General features: G+C 48.1%; 8 protein-coding genes across 8 annotated transcripts; 4 read left to right on the forward strand and 4 right to left on the reverse strand.

Annotated features, from left to right (window-relative positions):
- Positions 1–17: 17 nt before the first annotated feature.
- Positions 18–2,026, reverse strand: ASPGLDRAFT_167793 (NAD(P)-dependent alcohol dehydrogenase). Its single transcript, XM_022542651.1, has 2 exons — positions 1,391–2,026; positions 18–1,291 (listed from the first exon to the last, which is right to left on the reverse strand). The coding sequence occupies exons 1-2, from the start codon at positions 1,529–1,531 to the stop codon at positions 347–349; spliced, it is 1,086 nt and encodes a 361-aa protein (XP_022402670.1). The 5' UTR covers positions 1,532–2,026; the 3' UTR covers positions 18–346.
- A 243-nt stretch (positions 2,027–2,269) lies between these two features.
- On the forward strand, positions 2,270–3,331 carry ASPGLDRAFT_44961 (phosphoribulokinase/uridine kinase family protein). Its single transcript, XM_022546131.1, has one exon. The coding sequence runs from the start codon at positions 2,395–2,397 to the stop codon at positions 3,103–3,105; it is 711 nt and encodes a 236-aa protein (XP_022402671.1). The 5' UTR covers positions 2,270–2,394; the 3' UTR covers positions 3,106–3,331.
- A 469-nt stretch (positions 3,332–3,800) lies between these two features.
- On the forward strand, positions 3,801–6,023 carry ASPGLDRAFT_122139 (fungal specific transcription factor domain-containing protein; the record flags this gene model as incomplete). The annotated part of the gene is made up of 5 exons (XM_022540294.1): positions 3,801–3,901; positions 3,951–4,234; positions 4,285–4,700; positions 4,759–5,019; positions 5,076–6,023. The coding sequence occupies 5 exons, from the start codon at positions 3,801–3,803 to the stop codon at positions 6,021–6,023; spliced, it is 2,010 nt and encodes a 669-aa protein (XP_022402672.1).
- Positions 6,024–8,885: 2,862 nt separating this feature from the next.
- ASPGLDRAFT_24144 (uncharacterized protein) lies at positions 8,886–9,384 on the reverse strand (the record flags this gene model as incomplete). The annotated part of the gene is made up of 3 exons (XM_022543364.1): positions 8,886–9,203; positions 9,264–9,312; positions 9,362–9,384. The coding sequence occupies 3 exons, from the start codon at positions 9,382–9,384 to the stop codon at positions 8,886–8,888; spliced, it is 390 nt and encodes a 129-aa protein (XP_022402673.1).
- A 461-nt stretch (positions 9,385–9,845) lies between these two features.
- ASPGLDRAFT_145938 (chaperonin-containing T-complex subunit CCT5) lies at positions 9,846–12,333 on the reverse strand. The gene is made up of 10 exons (XM_022541868.1): positions 12,174–12,333; positions 12,094–12,111; positions 11,982–12,030; positions 11,812–11,905; positions 11,679–11,762; positions 10,679–11,617; positions 10,484–10,621; positions 10,245–10,425; positions 10,105–10,193; positions 9,846–10,054 (listed from the first exon to the last, which is right to left on the reverse strand). The coding sequence occupies exons 1-10, from the start codon at positions 12,181–12,183 to the stop codon at positions 10,010–10,012; spliced, it is 1,647 nt and encodes a 548-aa protein (XP_022402674.1). The 5' UTR covers positions 12,184–12,333; the 3' UTR covers positions 9,846–10,009.
- Positions 12,334–12,607: 274 nt separating this feature from the next.
- ASPGLDRAFT_65161 (chromo domain-containing protein) lies at positions 12,608–13,628 on the forward strand (the record flags this gene model as incomplete). Its single annotated transcript, XM_022548861.1, has 7 exons — positions 12,608–12,614; positions 12,674–12,812; positions 12,860–12,902; positions 12,962–13,041; positions 13,098–13,479; positions 13,532–13,557; positions 13,610–13,628. 7 exons carry the CDS (start codon positions 12,608–12,610, stop codon positions 13,626–13,628), a joined length of 696 nt encoding a protein of 231 aa, XP_022402675.1.
- Positions 13,629–13,833: 205 nt separating this feature from the next.
- On the reverse strand, positions 13,834–15,458 carry ASPGLDRAFT_56538 (putative transcription factor Rap1; the record flags this gene model as incomplete). The annotated part of the gene is made up of 4 exons (XM_022548204.1): positions 13,834–14,841; positions 14,903–15,143; positions 15,196–15,281; positions 15,339–15,458. The coding sequence occupies 4 exons, from the start codon at positions 15,456–15,458 to the stop codon at positions 13,939–13,941; spliced, it is 1,350 nt and encodes a 449-aa protein (XP_022402676.1). The 3' UTR covers positions 13,834–13,938.
- Positions 15,459–16,116: 658 nt separating this feature from the next.
- ASPGLDRAFT_65166 (uncharacterized protein) lies at positions 16,117–16,883 on the forward strand (the record flags this gene model as incomplete). The annotated part of the gene is made up of 3 exons (XM_022548863.1): positions 16,117–16,132; positions 16,191–16,535; positions 16,606–16,883. The coding sequence occupies 3 exons, from the start codon at positions 16,117–16,119 to the stop codon at positions 16,881–16,883; spliced, it is 639 nt and encodes a 212-aa protein (XP_022402677.1).
- Between the last annotated feature and the right edge of the window lie 130 nt (positions 16,884–17,013).

Consider the following 17,013-nt stretch of genomic DNA (forward strand, 5'->3'; position numbering starts at 1 on the left):
CGTGGATGTGAGGGGATGTCAGTCATGTTTATTGTATACGTATAGCACGTAACTACTTGTTGTGTTTGTTAGTTCATTGTTATTGCTGTACGGTGTAGTTTACGATACTTGCAGCTCTAGATTGCAGCATGTGCGGGTGGTTGTCTGGGTAGCTGGTACGCTAAATGTATATAGAGCGATAGAGTTGCATAATGTAGATCCCATCTGGACATGTTTGATTAAGAGCAGAAGCAAAGATCAGAATACTTTGCACAAGTACAAGTATAAAAGAATGCAATGATACATGTCGATAATTCATCAATCCAATCACTCCGCAAAAGAATGCACATACTGATAAATTGCGTGTTCAATCTTTGGGCCCTTCAATCAACGTCTTCGTCCCCTCCCCACGCTTAGCCGTTTCCCACGCCTCAGTAGCCGACTCAAACGGAAAGACGCTCGTCACCAGTCCAGACAACGATACTTTCCCTGAACCCACAAGGTGCACCCCCAAATCAAAGTCCCCGGCTCCATACCGGAAACAACCCTTAGCAGTAATCTCCTTCTCACACATTTCCGATATAGGAAACTCGATCTTGCGCTTTCCCATTCCCACCTGAGCATAAGTCCCTCCCTTGTGCAGTGAGAATAGTGCTGTTTGCACTGACATCTCAGCACCAGATGCATCAATAGCAATATCAGCACCCTCCCCCGACCCATGCTCTTGTATCAAGCGGGCTGCATTCTCCTCGGGACTAAGCCATGGATCAGCAAGGACCGTTCTCCCCACAGAATTACCAACAAAGCGCTGCGCGAAGGAAAGCTTGCGTTCCACGATATCCACAGAGACCACAACAACAGCACCAAACTCCCTAGCAACAGCCGCACAAAAAAGCCCAACAGTCCCAGCACCAAACACAATAACAGTCCTCCCAGGTCTAACATCTGCCTGGCGCACAGCATGGATGGCAACAGCCAGAGGCTCCATGAGAACTGCTTCTGTCAGACTGATGCTCTCAGGCATTTTGTAGCAGAAGTCAGCAGGCAGCATGAAATATTTGGTGAGCGTCCCATGCAGCACGGGGGGATCGGCTGCAAATTTCATCCCTGGACAGAGGTTGTAATGGCCGTGTTTGCAATGGTGGCAGCGGCGGCATGGGTAGCCTGGTTCAATTGCAACTTTATCTCCAGGACAAAGGGAGGTCACCGCGGAGCCCACTACGAGTATAGTCCCGGATGCTTCGTGGCCCATTGTTAGGGGTTGAGTTTCGGACACGAAGGTCCGGATTCCCCCGTGCAGCCAGAAATGGACCTGATCGAAGATGTCAGTAAGGCTGGAAATTGACCGGGAGATGACAGCTGCGCTACTGCGACTGCTGATAGCAGCAGGCAATGAGATGGATTTACTCACGTCGCTCCCACAAACACCTGTATAAGCGATTCGAACAATGACATCGTGCGGATCCTCAAGCACTGGAATTGGTCGGTCCTCGAACCGGGCATCTAACGAACTGTAGAGAAGACATGACGGGTTCTTCGCGTTTGGATCCATGTTTTGTTCGCTCTGTGTTATCTTTCTGGTTCCGTTGAAGCTGCGCTCGAGAGAAAGATCGCATTGAGAGAAATACTCAACACGCCGTAGGATCTTATAATAGCATGTCAGACCCACTCAGAGAATAGGGTAATCGCGCGGTGGACAGTTTTCCTGTGCTGCTATTCCGAAGCTAACCCTAGGACGAACGCTGTCCGTAATTCACTTGAATAGTTCTTCGTTATTGATATCTACCGTAGACAGGTAAATTATGGGAGGGAGGGGAATGGAAAGGTCAAAAATAATAGAAAAAAGACAGATCCTCCCAGTTACACGAAATCGATTGGAGTTGGGCTCGGCCGGTTCTGTTCCGATGGTTGTAATTGCGGAGGTCCAAGGTCTACCACAACTAAAAACTGAATAATAGCAGAAACTATGAAAGCGCTAGCTCTCCATTGTTTATCGTTTGCCTCGCAGGGCTGAATCGCAATTTGTTTCGCCAGTCATGGATACTCCCCCCGAAGCATGAACTTCCGATAAATAAAAAAGACCGAAACCATAGCCAGCTGAAAGTCTACGAGTCTTGCTCATTCAGTACATAGCACGTTGCTGTTGATCGAAGAGGAGATGCTCACCATGTGAAGCGGACAAGAGTGGCTCGGACTCCTGCAAGTGTAACCTACAGATCCTCTACGGTTGACAGTGGCCCGGTGGCTTGTGGAGGCGCCGGACCACCTTTATGGCGAAGACCTGGAAAGAACCAACACAAGGAAAGGCGGATAATGAATGATTTGACAGCCTATGGCTACCGAGCCTAAATTGGAGAAAAGGGGGGGCGGACAAATTCACTCAACGCAGAAGATATTGTCCATTTCTCTGCAAAAATGGAACGTGTCTATAAAGATCTTGTTTCTAGGGTCTCTGAAATATACAAATTCCAGAAGAATGACAAATGCGCTTCAAACCGTGTTATTATCGCTCTCAGCGGCCCTCCAGGCTCAGGAAAGTCCACAATCGCAAAAGCCGTGGCTAGACGTCTCAATTCGCAAACCGCAAAGCCCCTCGCTACCACACTCCCGATGGACGGCTTCCACCATCCAAAGGCATTTCTGAATTCACTACCAAATCGCGAAGAGGCATATGCATGCCGCGGTGCACACTGGACCTTCGACGCAGCGGGGGTACTGCAATTGGTCAAAATCCTCCATCTCGGCAAGACGGACGTACAAAAAGAAACCTTTTACGCGCCGCAATTTGACCATGCAGTAGGGGACCCTATTGAAAACGGTATCTGTGTGTCCCCGGACATCTCGATTATAATTCTCGAAGGCAACTACTTGGTCTGTGACATCGCCCCGTGGTCCGAGATTGTTAATTATGTGGATGACACTTGGTTCGTGGATGTTGACATGGAAATCGCCAAACAGCGTGTTGCTAGGCGACACCTTGTAAGCAGCATTGAGAGTACGTGGGAGGATGCCGTTCGACGAGCCGAGAATAATGATCTTCCCGACGGTTTGGATATACGGACGCACTTGATCAAGCCGGCTGTGGTTGTCCAAAGTGTCGATGGTTCGAAGAGTCAAGAGGATTGAATCCACTGTCGCTGGGTACTGTATACATTTGGTGGGAGGATTGGGGGAGGAATGGTATCCAAAATGAAACATCTTATCGTTGTCTTTAAACTTGATGTGTATCTATGAAGACAATTTTTGTCACGTTCGATATATATGTGCTTAAATTGGGCTGTAAATGACAAGAGCCATTCTCTCTCCATTTATATCAATTAGGGCAATACACAACTACCTTTGACAAGAAAGTCGCTACAGTCTCAATGCCATTCTCAAACCAATACCGGCTTGATGTACTCCGTAATTTCTCTCCGCTTCTCACGCCCGCATGGTGGAGAAAATAGGATCTGGGGAACCATGCTTTCGGAATGTTGTGGCCCGATTAGCTTGCACGTGATCATACGACGATATCTCAGTGACTACAAAATTGCATTTTTTGCACTATATCGCGGATGACTGATCATCTCTCACCATGCCGAAATCATCGAGTGCTGGTTCGGGGCCCGTAGAGATCCGGGTAGTAGGTTTCCCTTCATTTTCTGGTAGTCCGTTCATCCGGTTGACAGATGCCCGCAGTGTACAGAATGCAGGGTGAGTGGATTTTAGTGTGCATGGAAAGGCTATCAGCTAATATGGTGCTCTCATTTCGCATAGAAACGCAAGAGCAAGGTGAGCTACATGAATATTACTCACTCCTTGACCCAACAAATCATTTACAGATGACCAAGTGTTCGGGCACTTCGCCTTGCCTTTACTGCTCTCGAAATCACAAGTCATGTGTCTTTGTTCGTCCACCGTCTCGCACGCCTTTAACAAGGAAGTTAGTACTTCTTTTTGCTCTTGGATCGTTTTGTCTCTAAAACAAGTAGGAATTTGGAAGAACTAGAAAATCGATGTGCCAATTTGGAGAGGCTGTTGCAGAAGCTCAACCCGGATGTTGACATTGAGAGAGCCTTGAGAACAATGAAAACGTCTGGCAAAAGCAATGAGTCTTCACCTGGAGTACAATGGTATTCTGAGCCTACAAGGGAAAATGCCCCTTCTGCAGACAAGTTTGAGTGGAACGAATCTCCGATGACCTCACCCTCGCAAACAGACGATCTAGATGGAATGGCATCACTCCCGACAGGAAGCACAGGGTCCGGATATCTTGGTAATACAACACGAGCCGTAATTTGGAGCCTGTTCTGATAGCGTCTTTAGGAAACAGCTCTGGGTCTCATCTTCTAAGAACTATCTCGAACTTGCTTCCTGGGTATCCTGTCCCAGAGAACTCGCCTCGGGTTCCCAGTGCAACCAAAGAGCTATCAATATCGGCAAATCTGAGCAACACAGTTGTTTTAGAAAGCTTAGTTGACTCTTATTTCATGTTCTATAATCCGTCATACCCAATACTGCACGAGAAAACATTTCGGCGGCAATACCAGAGTCGTGCAGAAATTGACGCCTGCTCGAGATGGCATTTGATATTCCATATTGTTTTAGCAATTGGGGAATGGATTCTCGCTGGCGGGCCAGAGACGGAGCAGTCAAGATACTACATCGCTGCACGCTCACGCATGTCGATGCGTATGCTGGAGTCAGGTACTCTCCTCACTGTGCAAGCCTTTCTTCTTATGGTAACCTAGACATTATTCATTAATTAGGCCCAGCTTTTTCGTACTAACTTGATTACAGGGTAACTATCTCCAGAAGCGAAATCGGCCCAACACAGGGTACAACTTCATTGGGATTGCATATCGGATGGCTCTTGGACTTGGCCTTCATCGCGAGCCACCTGCGGTAACGAGCAATGACACATTAATGCACGAACAAAGGAGGATTGTCTGGTGGATCATCTATTGTTTTGACAGTGGATTGAGTCTCACCACCGGAAGACCAACCACGATATCTAACTCCTTCATCGAAACTCGGTTTCCTCGCAACATCGATGATTCCGTAAGTGGTAACTATTTTCTGTTCTTAGGGACAGACTGCTGACCTCAATGTCTCAGTCCTGCTCCATGAATTCGCCTCTCCCGGAACCAACGAACAAAACAACCACTTATTCGGCCATTAGTGCACAAGCACGTTTGGCAATTATCGGAAATATGGTCTACAGTGACGTGGTTGGTGCTCCGAATGAAAAATCATTCAATCCAAGTATCTCACGCTCGCTCGATCATCAACTTCAAGCCTGGAAACTATCCTTGCCTGACTATTTTACGTCCCAAGACATTCCAAGGTGGTTCCGTGGCCCGCGAGCAATAGTATGCTGGAAGGAGCAAAACTTGCAAATGATGCTGTGGTGGGGAACTCAGCGCTTGTGCAAGTTCCCACAGGATAGCGAAGAGGCGTTTGTAATGTGTCAAAATGCTGCACTCAAAACTATCCAGAGCATCACAATATTTTGCGTTGACCAAGCTGATGCCTTGCATACTGGCCTCAGCTGGTATGCCACTTACTTTCTTTTTCAGGCAGCCATTGTTCTAAGTATTCATCATCTGAAACCATGTCAGCCCACAGACACGGGCCTGGCGGCAGTTCATCAGGAACTCTCGGTTTCTTCCTTTTCGAAGTCATGCGACTGCCTGGCTAGTCTAAGCCAGAATAACAAAGCTGCAGCAAGGTGTCTGGAAGTCCTAAATAGAATCAGAGATCGGTCTCAACCGGCACAGAGTCTGTCTACCCATATAGAAGACTCTGAATTAAATTCGCATCCGGATACTGCGCAACAACCAACCACACTCGAGAACACGGATGTGCATTCGACAAATTACGAAATCGATCCTTCATTGCAGATTTTCTTTCAAGGTACTTCTTGGAACAATGAAATTTTTGAAGGCCTTCAAGGATTTCCCGGTACCAATGAAGTGGGATTGTTTGATTATATTCCTGAAAATAGTTTCGATGCACATGTGATTCCTGATTGGTCTACGGACTCGGGCTTAGGACCTACTTAGGTGCTATATAAGTGCCATTGCGTCTGTTCGTGTTCCTTTCGCAAAAGTCTTGTCATCGTTCAAACGCTCTATGTTATAACCTCTCACGCTAGCTCTGGTCGAATAAAGTCGTCCTCTGCTTTTTTAGTGCTTAACAGTTAGAGACGTGAAATCACAACTATGGACTCAGAGAGATCCTGGCGAACAGTATGATCAACTTTGTTATGGCCAACTTTCCGCGTAGCTACTTATATTTGAAGCAATAGACACGGCCCAGTGCCGACGACATGTGAATGTGAAGGCCCTATCGAAGAACTTTTGGTATCGATCCGGGGAGAGACTGCCTCGTAAAACAATATCTTGATCATTTACATCGCTCACAACCAAGATTAAACCCCAAGAGCAGGCACTGGAACGGAGTACTCTCGTAAGCGAGGTAAACGAGGGCTTTCCCAACACCCACCCAAGACTGAGAATATCATTAGCTGCTAAACGAGAGCATTGATACTTGGAGAAGCTGTAAGGAAAAAATTAACCAGATTTATTCAACCGTCCGTTCACGTGATTGAGTGAACCCTAGAAAACCAGGCAGCCCCGGAAACGCAATCGTGTAACTACTATAGAGCGGTACATGATTTTTCAACCCGCAGCGGATAAGCCTACCATCTCACTCCATACTAACCATGGCAGACTATATAAAGAAGAAACTTGTTGATTATCAATTCCAAAAACCTGGTTATGGTATCGTTAAGCTCTTGCGCGCTTTCTTAATATACCTACCTGACAACGGAAAGAAGAACTTGATTGATGACATCAAATCATGCGAGACTCATCAAGACCTCCACCACCTCACCCAGTTTCGCTTAATGACTCCTGTTTCCAATGTATACACAACCACGGACATCTTTTGCTGTGACGTCACGTGGAAACAAGTATCCAATAACACGTTATGGAGAACTCGAAATGGAAGACGAAGAAGGATATAAGCGCTTGATGCAACTTCAAAATGCCTGTCGCTCCTGCGACAGTCTCAGATGCTTGCTAACAGGCATGCCTAATTGCGAGCAGACTTGTCATGATCCGAAACACAAAGGAATCTTAAAGTGTTCAACGAGAGTTGCTCATATTATCCCGAGCGGTCTTGCTGGGCCACACTCTGTGTTATTCTGGGAAACGCCGGAGCGCTATTTCCCTTCCCTGAATTTGAGTCCTGAGGATATTGATTCGCCGCGTAATGCTATTACAATGGATATATCCCTCCAATGCCTGTTTCGCACAGGCCTAGTATCTCTGGAGGCGATTGAGGAACATTCGTATCGGATTAGAGACCGTGACCCTAGTATCGTCTCCTCTAGATACCTGCCAGGCTCTGGGAAAGTCAGTTTCGTTAATCATGATTCCCGTTATGAGTTACCCAGCCCTGTCTTACTTGAGATACATGCTGTCGTAGCTAGGATCCTGCATATGACTCGAAAGGACCGCGAAAATGATGGGGATGAAAAAGTGGAACAAAACCGGGACATTGGCAGAGGATGGTAGTTCTGATGTTGAAGCATTGTTAGCTATCTCGGGTTTCAAGACTCGCACGAGTGGGTATTCTCACACTGATGATTGAGTGGGTTCCGAGATGCGGCTTGCTTTTTACCGCAAACGGTATACAGTCAACTAGCTTTCTATTCCTTTAGTCTCCTTCAGACTCAACGCCGAGAAGCTACTCATCTGGATTATGCCTAATCATTTCCACATGATGAAAGCGAAAAGCTGTGCCCATAGTCAAATACATTCGATGGTAGATACTAATAAATCTGCTTTCCTTTCTGATGCGAAATACATGAATAAGGACTGCCTTCCAGTCAAAAATACTTGTTTTTCTCTGCTATCCTCCTTCCACCCTCCGTTGACTTCAGCCATCTCTTTATGCGAAAGGAGCAATATTAACGGTCTTTTCTTCCTAATGATCAAGCCTTCCTCAAGTCCCGACTCAGGATCATCTCCTGGAAGGGGATTATGAGAGGGTCCCCAGTGACGATTACTTGATTACTCTCATGGCGTTTCACTTTGACGATTTGCCCACAGACCCCTTGGATACAAGTGCCCTATCTCTGAGGAAGTACCCGGGTTCCACTTTTCCAGGATTGTCCTGTTTAGCCACCTTCTCTCCAGCTCCCGACATAGCTGCCCCACTATAAAAGGTGGTTCAGGTTTCGGCGATTCGAAATGCAGGTTGGCGGCAATTTGACGTTGTCGATAGTCGTCTTCGTCTCTTCGGATGTCCAATGATAAAATAAATGATATAAACACATATGGTGGTGAATATGTGCTTATATTCTCTGTAGGGGCTGCGGAACAGCGTCTCCTTTCTGAAAGGGGATTATGAGAGAGTCCCCATTCGAGATCACTCGCATGTCTAATTCGAGTGACAGCGAATCACGCAACCAGCCTGGCTTGACTGTGTATATCATTGTGATAAGCTATGTTCACTCTCTTTAGGATGGCCTCAATTTGGCATCTGTTTGTGAAGACCAATATCAAAAACCTAACATATTCGTGGGGACGACAGATCTATAGGCTAACATCTGATTGAAGATACCTTGTCTCTCTGACCAGCCGCACCTTACGGTGATGGTAGACCATTATGGATCTCTCCTGTAGAGAATGGAGGATGCTTTCTTCCATGCGCATTCCGGGTTTTTGAAAATGTCTCTGCAACAAATGCGTTGTCACAACGGGGTTATGTTCTTCGCCAAACCAATCCGGGATTTGGGGCTGCTGGACGCGGAGGAGCTGGCAGCGGTATGGTAGGACGTGGCGAGCTATGCTTCTGTTTCCGTGCACCGTGAGATGTTCTCGTCTGACTTGGCAATCACTCATCGAGTACTGTAATCATATGTATTCTTGAACACTGCTTGCCGCCGAAATTCCCATCACATTTTCCTCCTCCATGAAATTCCGGATATTGTAAGCCTTTCGAGCTTTGAACACCCATCGACTAATGCCGTTCAGGGCCCGTACTTGAGGATGCGGTGTCGGGCTTATCCTTTCAGCCATGTATTTTGACTGGACTGGATGCTTCAAGATTATAACCGTCAGAAACGTAGACTTTGCCGATTTTTCTGGAGCGGACCAAGAGACGGGCAGGATCAGGGAGACTAGTCCCAACTGAAATACTGAGGTCATGGGCACGAGGCATCTACCGTAGTGCTATTCATCATGTTAGTTAAATGTTGAATATCGCTCTGATAACGCAAAGTGCTGACTTACCGTCATCTTCTGAAAAGAAAGCTGACTAGCTCTGGACGCATTCCATATTCTATGCATTGGTTCTCGGTACTCACGCTATTGTAGTTCCTTCTGCTTACCTCGAAGAAAATTGACGGTACATAGGTTTCAAGAACTGGCGAAAGACGGCTTAGAATGTAACTATATTCACGGATTATAACTATCAAGTAATTGGGCTTCTCCCTTGCCAAGCGAGCGAAGAAATGGCTGCCGGTTGGTAACGGTAGTCTTTCATAGTTGGAGCTCCTGTGGCCCTTGAATCTTCGTCTATATGCATTCAATCACGGAAGTAGCGAGACGGTGGCTTCTGGAGCTCACACAACCTGACGACAGAGATTTGCCAAAGGTAGACTAGACTATCGAGGTTTAGGTTATTCTCGTTTTTCCATAGCAGCCTCTACTGGATATCAATCCTAGTATGAGTGCTAGAAGAACGAAGGCTATTAAAGACGGAGAGAAGGGCCAAGAGAGGATATGAGCTGGAAAGTGAAGTAGAAGAGAAGCTAAAAAAAAGAAGAGAATAGAGGCAAGCCTAATGACATATTCGCTATGGCTACTTCAGGATCTGGTTGTATCAAGCACATCAATTGCTTTTATTCCATTGTACACCGATGTTGTCTACATGAAAAACGAATTACCAAGATATATGTAAATATGAATTCCCTATGACTGCAACGTCCGTTCAGCAGCAGTTGGCCACCGGGAGACAGAAGTTGTATACAAGAAATCTAGAAGTCTTGGTCATCGTCGCCGGAAATGATGACGTTGTTGATCTAGTGACTGGTTAGCCGGAAATCATGAGACGAGAAGAGCGATCACATACCTTAAGAACCATACGGCACAGCTGGGTGGCCAGCAACAGCTGCTGGCGCTTTCCGATCAATGGGTCGATAGCAAAGTGCTCTCTCATGTCTGGCATTCGGTCAGTCTAAGGAGGCACAGTAGTCAGATTGCAAGACATACCGTTGTTACCAGTCACCATGCAGTCAACGCCCAGGCGGGTGTTGTTCTCCTTGACCTGGCGCGACTTGATAGAGGCGAGGGTCTCAATAGGGCTTAAACCAGAGTTCTCGGCCAAGGCCAATGGCACAGCATCCAGTGCATCAGCGAATGCACGCATGGCATATTGCTCAATACCAGGGCTCTGTAAAGTTCACAGGTCAGTATGAATGTACTGTAGACAAGATAATTTAGAAACCCACCTTGACAGCAGCGTCCTCGACGGCAAGCGAGCAAGCAATTTCAGCGGCACCACCACCGTACACAACCCGGTTGTCTCTCACCAAGTTGCGGACGACGCACAGAGCATCGTGTAGCGACCGCTTGGCTTCATCAATGATCTGTAGAGCACGATGTTAGCAAATCATGGGGTAATCAGGCTAGCAACCCAGACTAACCATCTTGTTGCTTCCCCGGACGAAAACAGTCACCGCACGGCTGTTGGCGCACTCTTCAATGACAAGCATCTTCTCCCGCGTAGTACCGAAGGTCATTTCCTTAACAAGGCCAGCAGTTCCCAGCTTCTCCGCACTCAGGTCCTCGAAACGAGGGACAATTCTACCGTTCGTGGCGATGGCAATCAGTTCGATTTCAGGGCCACCAACCCACCGGACAGCGGGGAGGTTGTTCTGGAGCAGAAGGTGGTTTGCCTCATCATCAAAACCCCACTGGCAGATAACAAGGTTGGCGCCTGAGTCCTTCAGGTTCTGAATCATCTCCTTGAACTTCTCGCTTTCGTAGTTTTGCAACCGCTTGAATTCGTCGACCGATGTGATGTCCAGCTTGTGCTTGGTCTTGGGCTTCGGGGGCTCGAACGGGCAGGTGAGAATCGCCAATTTTGCGTCCGTCACCTCGTCGGGCATCTGAGGGTGGGAGAAGTCCTTGTCGACAATAACACCCTTCACCAGAAGGGAATCCTCAAGAGCACCTCCAACCTTGCCATCAACCTTAATCAGCTCGAAGTCGACGTCCTTACGGTCGAGATCAGCAACGGAGAGAACGGCATCGATGGCGATTTGCGCAAACTGGTCGTGAGACTTGGAGACAATTTTGCTACCCAAACTGGTCTTTGCGACCTTCAGCAGGTTCTCAGTGTTCTCTCTCGAGAAGGGGATTTCGTCGCTGATATTATCGAGTTTTTCAAGGGCGATCTCACAAGCGGAATCGTATCCATCCGCAATCCGGATAGGGTGAATACCCTTGTCAATCAAATCCGCGGCCTGCTCCAACATGGCTGCCGCCAGAACGACAACACCAGTAGTACCGTCACCAATTTCTTCATCTTGGGATTTCGAGAGTTCGACCAGCAGCTTAGCAACGTTGTTCGTGATTTCCATCTTAAGGAACGGGAGAGGTCAGTGACAATTTCGTACAAGCGTCGAGGGGTTGAGGACGGACCTGCCCAAGAATAGTTGCGCCATCGTTCGTCACCGTAATATCACCATCCGGAGAGATCAGGATCTTGTCGAGACCACGCGGACCCTGGAATAATGCTTAGATTTTGTTCAAGCAACGTGTTCGATAACCATACCAGAGAACTCTTCACGATGTTGGCGACAGTTTTGGCAGCGACAATGTGCGATTTCACGGCATCGGTGCCATGTTGTCTCTTCTTCTTTCCCTGACTGTAACGCGTATTCCATCAGCACAGTCTCCGGAGTGTAGCCATTAACCGCAGAGAAAGGAATTCGAAGAACGTACTCCCGGACAACGATGAAAGGCCGGCCTTGCTCATCCTTCATCACCGACGCTGTTATGACTGTCAGTCGCTAATTCGATACGGTCGGAACATTTCGCAGGACGGGGGATCGACCTTGAGACATATCAAGCTCTGTAATGAGAAAAGTTGACAGTTAGTTCATAAATTCAAGAATGAGGGGCACCGGGACGTACGCATCGCCATTTTTTTAATGTGGTCTGCCGCGTGGCAGGAAGTCGGATTTAATAAAAGAGATAAGTTAAAATATCACGGAGAGAATATAATTAAACAATAACCAAGACAAAAGCCCTCGGTAGAGTGAAAGAAGCGGGAGGAGGGAAGTTGAATCTGGCCACGATCCGATAGTCGTTCGGAGGCTCTTTTTAGAAATTCTGGAGATGTCCCAATCGGGCTAGTGAGCTGTTTTCCCAAGGCGGTATAGCGCGCTTCTTCAACGCGCATCCGCGCAAGTCAAGCATCTCTATCTACCTCAACTTTGCACTCTGTACTTTCTTCAATTAATTTGCCGGTCATCGTTATTCAATGATTTCTCTGTGAAGTTTTATAACCCGCGGTTACCGTGACTCTGCTTTCCAGACTTTTCGGCCTTACCTCCCCATCCGGCACCATGCCTCGTGAGTCGTTCCTCGATCGAATTAGCTTGGAGACCAAGCTAACCTTTTGCGCATCTTAGCTCCGCTGGAAGAAATGTCGGACGGCGAGTCTACTGGAGGCTCTATCCCCTACGCGAACAAGGACGAGGAACAACAAGAACCCAAGGACACAGATAAGGCCGCCTCGGGCGGAGAAGAAGGTGAAGAGGAAGAGGGCGTGTAAGTTGCGGCAATGGACATCAGATGGGCCGCGCTGACTCGAGCAGATATATCGTTGAACAGGTCGTGGGCCATGACTTCCTTAAAGATGTACGCGCGATCCCAACTCACCTGCGACAGCCAAGTGCGATGCGCTGACAATGCGACAGGGCACACTCCTGCTTCAAGTGAAATGGAAGGGATACGAGGACCCGGCAGATCAGACTATGGAGCCCGAAGAAAACCTGATGTACGTTATCGAGCATAATCCGCAGCGTATAGCCGCCATACTCACCAGTGTGATAGGGAGGGTGCGAAGGATTTGGTCGAGGAATACTACAGAGTTCAAGGTGGTCGTCCGGAAAAGCCGGCTCCCAAGAAGCGCAAGTCGGCTGGACGGCCCAAGCAGACTCCCGAGAAGGCAGCACCTAAGAGACAAAAGAAGTCGACTGACGGCAACACTATCGGGACACCAACTTCAACAGCATCAGAAGAGAACGAGAACGAAAATGGGGACGTTTACACCGACTGGACGCCCAACCGCAAAAGCTGGGAAAATGATGTGCAAAGCATTGAGACCATCATGCGCGAAGCGGAAACAAGCATTTTATACGCGTACATACAATGGAAAGATGGGAGGAAGTCGAAAGTGTCTCTTGAAACGTGCTACGAAAAATGCCCGAGGAAGGTGAGTCGTTCGATTTGTTGATGCTTGTGGACCTAGGCTGACACGCAGCAAGATGCTCAAATTCTATGAGGCTCATCTGTAAGTTCCATCCTTTCACGATTGGTAAAACAGGACGCTAACTCTGTCGCAGTGTCTTCAAAGAGGGTTAAACTTAATATCAACGAAAAGTTCTCGAATGGCGATAAGAATTGCTTAGCAATGATCTAATAATGTAATTTATTGTTACGTACTGCCGGTTTTTAGAGTCGATATCCTCGTCTATTCTTACATTCATGGGTTTTGCAAGCGCGGTTAGGGCAGGCTAGGATGCATAAGTGCAATTGAGATTCCAGTTTCCTATTAACTATTCTTTTTCCGGGTGGCGATTCTCCCTGTATCGATTTCATTCAATGCTTCCGTGGTTTCCTGTACAAGACAAATCACTTATGAAATTTTGGATTCGGACTCATTACAGCATGATCATTGATCATCGGGATTCTCAAGCCCTGCGTCCCTCGCCAAGCCAAGATACTCCCATCTAACATTGAAATACTCCGTTCCATGCTTCTCCAGCACGCGCTCAATATCCCGGGCATTAGCACCTTCCAAGCACCTATCATCTTCCGAGGTCCACACCCCCGGCATATCATCCGATATCCCCTTTCCAGCGACCAGATTACCCAGAATCTTATCAGCTAGGCTTGGATCCATGCTCGTGCAGCGTAGGGCTTCGATTACCTGTGCATCGTTCTGCGCTCTGCCACTGCGTATATGATCATCGATCCAGTCGTCGATGTCGGGCTGTGAGCTTTGTTCCTCTTCGGGTTCTGGGGTTGGGGTTGCAGGGAAGAAGGGGAGTTCTAGGAATAGGCTGTCGACTTCGTTTTCAGGCTGGTCGGGTTGCTTCTGTTGTTCTAGTTCTGGTTCTTTGCGGTGATCTGTAGTTTGGGTTGTTTCTGGTGTTCGGATTTCTCGTGCCACGGGCTCTGGGTGTCTTCTTTTCTTTTGCTCTGGTGATTCTTGCTGTCTGGATTGAGGACGATCGGTAGGTTCAATATTAGATGATCTCTTCCGCTTTCGACCATCTGACTTGTTGATAACTGGCTCCGTTCTCTGCTGTGGTCGTTCTTTTGCAGTCGTACTAGGAGCTCTTAAAGAAGCTCTGTCGATCCTGTTCTCATGGACTATTGGAACTCGACCTGCAGTAGAAGCTGGCGACTGTCGATGACTGCTGGCAGGCTCCGGATCCCGAGGAGGAACTGACGAACTAGGCCCTGCGTCTGATGTCTGAACCGCAGACCCCGCCATACCACCAGGTCGAGGGCGCCCACGTAACCTCTTTAAGTATCGATCCCGATACGACTGCCATGTATGTCTAGGGTTCTGCACAAGCAACATTAGCCTCTTTTTTCAACTCCCAAACCGCTATCCATCTCAGACATACCCTCGCTGCCAAATCCTGATAAATCTTATTCCCACTAATCGCAACCCCAGTCTTTCCCTCAAACTGCTGGACATGGTCCCAAAGCAGCTGATCATCTTCCATGGAATAGATAACCTTGATACCCCGGCTCGGGATGTAAGTTGCTCCCACGGGGCGTTGCGGTGATGGGCCGGCTCGGTAGTTTTCCAGTTTTGCTAGCCGTTTACTGCGGATGGAGTCTTCGATATATTTGTATGAGTAGCTGGTGGCTGTTAGTACAGTGTACCTTTGGGGGTATACGTTAGGTGACTAACGCATCAGAAGGTAAATTCTTCCTCTTATGATCGACTAACTTGACGTCTGCGTCTTTTTCTTGTAGTCTTACAGTTCCGCCATGTTCCTGTCCGGTATATCAATATCAGTTGTATGCGAAACATGTGGAGAGCAGGGGTCTTACTGTAATGAGTTCCTTGAACCTACTCCTCTGCGGGATATTCTGTGATAACCAGAATTTCTTTCCCTGGAAGAGGGTATCAGACCCCTGATTGGAGCCACCGCCGCCCTCTTCTGTACTCATATTGGTCTTTTGGGTGCTGCTTTTCTCCGAATTCAATGCGCTGTCGCGTTGTTCTTGCGCCTTGCGCGTAGGGAGTTCCTTGGTTTGCAGTCACGTGGGTGCGTTTCCTTTGCTTTTTGCTGTATATGGAATTGATTTCGCTTCTATGTTGATTCCATTGCAGGCGGTTTTTGTTCGATTGCCTGTTCTATGGCTGGTTGCAGAATTGAAGTTAAATCGGCGCGGTATCTTGAAGAATGGGCGTCACCGGACGGAGAACATCACGATAAAAAGGTCTACTGAGAATTGAGATACGGACAGTATACTCGTAAATTTTGGACAGGAAGACAGAATGGTAATATGATTTAATTATCAATTCGTCCGTAAAATGTTTGAAGAACCTACTAGATCACTAGATCCCTGTTGGTTAGTAACAATCCTTATCGATAGTTAACGCGTCTTTTTGCTGCCTCCGCATTCACTGCTCGCATCACCAACTTTACCTCGACCTCACCTCAACATAAATATCTCCCTGTCCTCTCCTTCAGTCTTCCCGAATTCTTCAACCCATTCCCTCTTTTCTATTCTATACACAAGCAAGATCTGAGCCCCAACAAAACCCACCCGCCGAAAACCCAACAGCGGACACCACCCCGCGCCACGCAGCGCATCCACCAATATGTCCACTTACGAAGGCACGCCCAAACCCAACACCCCTCCCCCATTTCTCTCAATCCTAACAAAAAACCACAGTCGAACACAATACCGCAGACCCCAGCACCACCCCCTCCACGACCCACCGCCGTCGTCGCCCCGACCTCTCCACGTTCTTCGCAACGCTCTCCGAAATCTCCAACCCCGAAGCCTCGCGTCACAGAGAACATGCCGTCCCCGTTCCCGGGGATATAAGCGCGGCATTCTACTCGCTTGCGGAGGCGTTAGAGGTTATGCGACGGGAGGGGGGTGATGTTGGGACGGAGGTCCAGGAAGGTGGGCAAGGAGGGGAGGATCTGTTGACGACGATGATTCAGTCGTTGTTGAGTCAGGCGGATACGCCGCCCAGGGAGGTGGAGGGTGTTAGTGAGGAATTTTGTGATGGTGCGTTTCTTCCCCCCTTAATTCCTCCGAAATTTAAGCGCATTGCTAATGTGTTTGTTGGGCTGTGCAGTCCTCGACCGCGTCCCCCGCAAATCCCTCAAAGAATCCCAAACCTGCCCGATCTGCAACAACCCCTTCCTAGAAGACGAATACCCGCTCGTCGTGCAGTTGCCCTGCCATCCTACGCATCTGTTTGATCTCGAGTGTGTGCGGCCGTGGTTGAGGTTGAGGGGCACATGTCCTCTTGACCGGAAGGATTTCGCGAAGCAGGAGAGGGAGAAGGATGCGGCGAGGAGGCAGAAGCCGGCGGATGATGAGGAGGAGGAGTGGGATGGGATGTATGGTTAGTTCAGTTCAATGGGAAGGGCATAGAAAGTGAAATAGAACGGTTTTTGGTGGCTATGAGAAATGATTTGGTGATGATTGCGTACGATGTCAGTGTCAGTTAGTTGTATAGCGGAGATACCAGCAGTGCATA

The sequence above is a fragment of the Aspergillus glaucus genome, assembly GCF_001890805.1.
Source record: "Aspergillus glaucus CBS 516.65 unplaced genomic scaffold ASPGLscaffold_6, whole genome shotgun sequence".
NCBI classification, from domain to species: domain Eukaryota; kingdom Fungi; phylum Ascomycota; class Eurotiomycetes; order Eurotiales; family Aspergillaceae; genus Aspergillus; species Aspergillus glaucus.